Genomic DNA, 7600 nt, shown 5'->3' on the forward strand with positions numbered 1-7600 from the left:
GTTCAAGCATTTTAGAATATAAAAAATTATCTATTAACTCAAAACATGATGTATTTTGGATATATATTTTTTTTAATTATTAATACAATGACATGTTTGATAACAATTATTTTTTAAAATATTAAGACGATAATATATTGAATCAACCTGAGTTAACTTATCAAATTTATGACCCTAGATATAAGATTGTGATAACCCTATAAAAAACAAATTAAAATAAATTAAGAAGGTCAACTTCTAATCAACCTCATGTTTAAGGATGAAATTGAAAAATAAAAATAAAAATTGAAAAAAATGACAAAAAACCACTGGAGTTAACCTATTAAACTCGTAACTCGGGTCATAAGATTAGAATAACCTCATAAAAAAACAAAAATTTTAATTTCTAACTAACCCAATATTAAAGAATAAAATTAAAAAAGATTAAAAAACTCAACCCAAGTCAACCCCAACTTATTAAGCTCGCGATATAGATTATAAGACTGATATAATTTTATAAAAAGTGAAACAAAAAAGATTTCTAAAGTTCTATTTCCAACAAATTCAACGTTAAAAGTTGAAATTGAGAAAAAAAAAATTAAATCATTTAGACAATCTCATATTGAAGAATAAAATTAAAAAATAAAACTAAATAAATAAGATTATTGAATAATTGAAGGATGAAATTGAAAACAAATCAATTAAAAAAAGACACTAAAAAATAAATCGAATCAACTTACCAAATTTATAACCTGGGTCATGAAATAAGGATAACAACATAAAAAGTAAAAAAACAAATTACAAAGTCTAATTAAAAAATATTTAATTAAAAAGAAAAAAAGATGAATCGACTCAATTTGATTCAACTAGCCAAACTCGTAACATAGACTTTTAAATTATAATAATTTTATAGAAAGTAAATTGAAAAAAATTATAAAGTTCAATTTCCAACCACCTAATATTAAAAAATTAATTAGAAAAAAAATCGATTTAACCTCTTAAAGAATCCCTTTAAAAAATAGATCTAGAATAAAGATTTAACCTCAATAAAAGGAGCAAAAATAGTAATATTAATAGATATTTATTCATACGAAAGAATCCCTTCAAAAAATAACCTAAATTAATTTTGAAAACGGTTGTTATTATAATTGATATTTTAGTAGTGTTGTGATAATAGTAATATTAATGAAACTATTTTTTTTTATAATAGTAATATTAATGAAACTATTTTTTTGACCTTTATGAAGTTAAAATATATGTTTTTAAAATTAATACTATTCAAAAATGGGCTGAAATAGATTTTTTGTTAATTTATTTTACACCGAAAAATAGAAGAATTTTTTTTTAAAAAATACTTTCCACAAAAAAAACATATTTAACTTCCAATTTCGTAATTTGCATACCTATTTTATAATTCTTTCGATCATTCAGTGGATGCACAGTATGATTGTCATTCTTTTTTCGGTTTTTTTTTTCTGTTAAAAAAGAATTTTTCAATCACGTTAAATTCATTCCTTTCGTCTATCTCTTTTCTTTTATTTGTTAAGACAAGACACCTTTTATTACCATGTCTTGTTAGATAAAAAGCCACTTTCCTTGATTACTTGCCATAATAAACGGTTACAATGCAAACAAACAAACAAATAAATAAATCTCGAGAAGAAAGTATGAATACATGGGCACAAGTTTATACTCAGCACGTTTGAATCAAATGAAATTTAATTTCTAAAAATAAATAAGATATTAACTCCTCTGATTTATATTTCTTAAAAAAAATAATAATATTAAAACTAATTTTTTTTAAATACTAATTTTTTTTAAATACTCATCTATTTTTTAAAAAAATTAAAGAAACAAGATAAAGATAAAAAATATAATATAGAAAACAAAATAAATTAAATTTTACCTCTTAAATATATAAATTCAACTTATTTATTAATTAAATTCAAATCAAACACTTCACCTAAATTAACTGAGCCCACGCAAACAATAAGACCATGAACTATCCTTCGTTTATCTTCAACTTACCACGTCCAATACCAGATTTATATTTTCCATGTCAATTTTTCTTTTCTCTAGTTCAGTTGTGGCTTTGCTCAAGTATCTCCATTTCCAGGCATCAGGCCTTGGTGAGCGAGATCTTTCACCTTCCTGTTACGTTGCCAGTTTTGGAGCTTTGACCTTAATCTATCATTAATGAATCAGCTAGAAACAACACATGAAAATGAAAATATGCAGCAATATCTTCATATATATATATATAGCCGATTCATATGTTCTGTTTTGAAGGCAAGCTGCCATTGCGCCATAAAGACCAAGAATAAAGCCTAGCTCCAACTTCAAAATCCAAGGTTTCCGGTTTCCAGCAAGGCAGCAATCCTGATCAAGTCTCGCAAATAGAAATTCCAAAAGGAAGATGTGAACTAGGTCCCTCCATCTATATTTTCCAATACTTCTCTTTTAATTTCCAAAAACTAAAATTGTTTTCACACTAATAAACTGTCACAAAGTACTAAAAACGAGAGGGTGTAACCAAGCCCTTCTCAATGAAAGGGAAAACCACAAGAAAACACAACAATGATCATATTATACAATCACATTCACATTTTGGTGTGATAAAATTGCAGCCACTCAGTGTATAAGTTGTGAAAGAAAGTAACAAATACATACAAGATTGCAAGTTTCATGCTTCGTTCTCCACCTCATCTACATTTTTAATTATTTATTTCCTACAGATTTGAATGAAACCTAGAGTTTTTATTTTTTCTCCTTCTAATCTACAGTTAATTCCAAGATGGTGGTAAGTCTGGGTTTTCTATATCTTCTAAGAAGTAAAGACGAGCATACAACACTTACAGATGAAAGAGCCATGCAAGCACCGGCTACCCATGGTGGCAACATGATCCCTAGCGAAGGAAAGAACATCCCAGCAGCAATAGGTATTGCGATCACATTGTAAGCCATGGCAAAAATATAATTCAATCTAATGCGAGAAAAGGTTTTTCTTGAGAGATCAATGGCTGTGATTACATCCTCCAAGTTATTCCTCATCAAGACATAGTCAGCAGCTTCTATGGCGATATCTGTCCCCGCACCAATAGCCATGCCAACATCTGCAGCAGCAAGAGCAGGAGAGTCATTGATGCCATCACCCACCATTGCTACTATGCTTCCATCCTTTTGAAAAGACTGGATAACATCGGCTTTGCCAGCTGGCATTACTTCAGCCCTAACATCTTGAATGCCCACCTGCTCAGCGAAAAAGTACTTCAAGACTTTTTAGTTTTTTTTTATATATATATCATAAACCTTTCAAACAATACAAGGAAAACCTGAATTTATTTTCGTTGCCAAAAAAAAAGCCCACCCAATGTAAATCCATACTTTCTTTTTCACAAAGAAAAATCACAATAGTTTGTTTTTGTCCTACGAGCAAGCAAGGTGAAACTAAAATCACCAACACAAAGCTAGTAAGGGAGCGCTTTGTTTCAAAAAGAGACCTATCAATAACAGCACAAGTGCGAGGGAATGAGCAATAAATGATGCCAGCAACCAACAGTTAATCAACAAAACTAAGAATCTATCTGTTTCATGTGGGTTACTAAACACATCATCATCAACTGTAAAATCACTACTAAAAACTGTTACAAAAAAAACATGTCATAATACAAAATTTTCACTTCATGAGAAGTATAGAAAAATAATATTTTGGTAAAGATAAAAACGAAACTGTCACAGCAGAACGTCAAAGGATTTGAGATTCTATTGTCTTGGTGGAATTAAGAGAAATGTAAAAGATAGATCAGAAACAGGATATATAAATAGGGTTTTTTCTATTACCAGAAAGTTGGTGTCTACTTTTATGAAAGAGTGGACACTGACAAGGTGATTATTGCATTCAATTCGGTCGTGAGTCTACAAACTGTATATAATTGTGTGAAAATAGATCGTCCTTCGTGGAAATAGTAGGTACTGCTACCAAAGTTTCTGGATAAAATTTATGGGCAAGACATCATAGAAATTACTACATTATTAACATGTGCTACACTATAGGTTGATTCAAGTTTTCTTGAACATAAAAAGACTGATCAGATGTTGCTAATGTTGTTTTCAGCAAAAAATAATTAAATTGGGTGTAGGTTGACCTGATATAACTAGGTTAACTTTGTAAGTCTAAAAGTAACTCATACAACCCGTAAAAACATAGTTTTATTAAAAAAAAATTCAAGATGATTTTTTTTTTAATATTAGGATAACAATTTATTGGATTGACTTAGGTCAACTTAGGTTAACATATCAAATCCGTGACCTGAATTATGAGCCTATGACAACTCCATATAAAGCAAATCAAAATAAATTATGAAGCATAATTCTCAATCAACCTAATATTGAAGGATGCAATTGAAAAAAAATATTAAAAATGACCTTAAAAAGTGACCCGAGTTAACTTGTCAAACTAGCTTGAGTTATAAGACTAAGATAACCCCATGAAAAACAAATTACGAATTACAATCCTCAATTCACCCAAATGTTGAAAAATAAAATTAAAAAAAAATGAGTTAATCAGCCAAACTTATAATCCAAATAATCAAACCGAGATAACCTCATAGAAAAAAAAAAAATTACTTGATTTAACCTGATTCAACCTGTCAAATTCACGATTTTAGTCATTAGACTAAAATAACCATATAGAGAGTAAAACAAAACAAATTATAAAACTCAATTTCAATCACCTTTGTCGGACCCAATTAAACAATGAAATTTATAACAAATTCTAATTAAGAAAATGACCCAAAAAGAAAGTCAAAGTTAATCCGAGTTAATCTATTATGCACTATTATCGGGTCGTGAGATAGAAATAACCTGATAAAAAATAAACCAAAACAAATCATAAAGCCTAATTTCCAATTAAACATAATATTAAATGATGAGATTAGGGGAAAAAATCAATTAAAAAAAGAAGAAAAATAATTGAGTCCATTGGATTAACCCACTAAACTCGCAATCCGAGTTATGAGATGCAGACAACCCAATAAAAAGCAAACTTAATGTTGAAAGACTCGTGACCTGAGTCATGAGACGAGAATAACCTCTTAGAAAGAAAATAAAAAAACAACCCGATTTAACTGGAGTTAAAATACCAAAACGCATGACCTTGATCTTAAAACCAAAATATCCTCATAGAAAACAAATAAAAAAATTATAAAGCTCAATTATTAACCGACCTTGTGTTGAATGATGAAATTGAAAAAAAATCAATTAAAAAATAACACAAAAAATGACTCCAGTCAACTCAGGTTAACCCGTTAAGCACTATTCTCGGGTCATGAAGCTGAAATAACATAATAGAAAGTAAACAAAACAAATCATAAAGTTTTATTCTCAATCAACAGAATATTATTAAATAATGAAATTGAAAAAAAAAACGTTAATTAAGAAAAAAAAAACTTGAATCAACCAAGTTAACTAGTCAAACTCATGATCCGTGTTATAAGAATATGATAACTCAATAAAAACCAAATGATGAAATTAAAAAATATATATATTTGAAAGAAAATCAAAGAAGAAAAGAAAAAAAATGACAAAGCATTGTTATTCAAATGAATAGGCTTTGTGAGGAGTTATAGTTAATAATACAAACCTCCTTAGCAACTGCGCGTGCTGTCCTCCAATTATCCCCTGTCACCATGACTGGTTTGACACCCATTTTCAGAAGGCCCTCAATTACTACAGCAGCTTCTCTCTTTAATGGATCTGCAATCCCCAAAATACCAATTATGTTGTCATCAAATGCAACAAGGACACCTGTCTTTGCACTTTCTTCAAGCTCTACTACAAAATTTTCTACTTGGTCTGGAATGGCAATTCCACTTTCAGTCATCAGTTTCCGGTTACCAACCTGTTAAGGATACAGTCCTATGAGTATTCCCAGACATGATTGAACATCTTTCTAGAGATTAAAGCTGCAATATATGTGACAGGTTTATGCCAAAGAACTCACCAAGATTCGTTTTCCATCTATGAAGCACTTCACACCACTTCCAGGATGAGCCAAGAAGTCTGAGACATCAAGAAGCCACCCAGAGATTGTAGACCCTTTGCTGGGGGTTTGGCCATCATTGGTTGCAGGAGGTTCATCAAAGGAATGGAAATGGCGTGCATGTTCCACAATTGCTTTTGCCAATGGATGTTCACTGCTAGCCTGAGACATGTGAACAGGGTAATGGGGAATCATAGATTGCCTTCATATTTTTTTAATAATTATAAAGAAGAATGGGGGGAGGAGGGGGTGATTTCCTTCGATACCTAATTATGTCTAGCATGTCACACGATGCATTATGGCATATATTCCTTCTAAATTATGGGTCATTTCTGTACCACCCCCTAAAAGGCACTAACTTTGAAACCATAAATAGACACCAAAGACATTACCAACCGAGCTCTGATAGAATGTGTATGCACACACATCATAAGAACACGCCCAAACACATTCAAATATACTTTTGTCAAAAGGAAAAAAGAATCACCTCTGCAGAAGCCACCCATCTGAGAAATTCTCCACGACCCATTCCAGTGAAAACTTTTACATCAGTTACTGTGGCTTTTCCCTGGGTTAGTGTACCTGTTTTATCCAATATCACATACTTAATCTTCTGAGCCCTTTCCAAAGCATCTCCTCCTTTTATCAGCACACCATGGTTAGCACCAACCCCAGTAGCAACCATGACAGCAGTTGGTGTTGCCAGACCAAGTGCACATGGACATGCAATCACCACCACTGAAATCGAAAACATGAGGGAAAAAACAAAGTAATTGCCATTTTCTGGAAGCCATTCTTCCGGGTAAGCTCCAGAAATTCCACTAATGTACCTGCAAGAAATTACAGAAAATATTTAACCAAAAGTTATGAATACAACTACAAAGTTATCAATAAATGTATATATAAGATACCACATCAACAAAGCAAAACAAGCCATGAAATTACCAGCTAAACAATGTGACTAGAGCCAATCCAACAACTGTAGGAACAAAAATGCTTGCCACCTGCAACTCATAAAAATATCTAAGATAAGAAGAATATAGAAGTAAGAGCATCAGAGTGCATTCTATACATATGCATAATAGCAGCAACTCTTGCGGACTTACAGAAAAAAGAGTGGCCAGAAAGAAATGAACTTGGATATGCATACAAAACAAGACACAAGTGTGATGGTTTTGGCTGGTAATGTAAACCAAACGAGCTAAAACATCCTGTTGGTTTAATTCTATCCAAGACCTAGCAATACCTGTAATACAGTAGAGTGGAACAAATAAAGACAAACTTGATTACAAGGTTTAAGAAATTGATTGAACCCTAAGGCACTGTCCCAGTGATGCTATATCAAGTAATACATAATCCATATCTGTAAAAACAGCCGACAGAAACAAGAACCATAAAATATTCCAGTAAGACAAAATGGCAATCTTAAAGGTGGTTTATATTCTGATCATACTTATGTCTTTACATCCCAATAAGCTCGCTCAAATTTTTAAACAAAATTGCAAGCAGACCTTTTGTTCATCAAAATAAGGGACAACTAAGCTAATGCATGGCATATATCTGGCAAATAATAATATGGAT

General features: G+C 31.2%; 1 protein-coding gene across 1 annotated transcript in view; it reads right to left on the bottom strand.

Annotated features, from left to right (window-relative positions):
• Positions 1-2540: 2540 nt before the first annotated feature.
• Positions 2541-7600, bottom strand: part of LOC105119447 (copper-transporting ATPase RAN1-like) — an 8624-nt gene continuing 3564 nt past the window's right edge. The window contains exons 3-7 of the mRNA XM_011017589.1: positions 6965-7302; positions 6507-6849; positions 5981-6181; positions 5621-5878; positions 2541-3228 (exon numbers count right to left, since the gene is read on the bottom strand). Coding sequence (XP_011015891.1) covers positions 2752-3228; positions 5621-5878; positions 5981-6181; positions 6507-6849; positions 6965-7302 — 1617 coding nt within the window. The 3' untranslated portion in view covers positions 2541-2751. The remainder of the gene's footprint in view (positions 3229-5620; positions 5879-5980; positions 6182-6506; positions 6850-6964; positions 7303-7600) is intronic.

Source organism: Populus euphratica, unplaced genomic scaffold (genome assembly GCF_000495115.2).
Source record: "Populus euphratica unplaced genomic scaffold, PopEup_1.0 scaffold2967.1, whole genome shotgun sequence".
NCBI lineage: Eukaryota > Viridiplantae > Streptophyta > Magnoliopsida > Malpighiales > Salicaceae > Populus > Populus euphratica.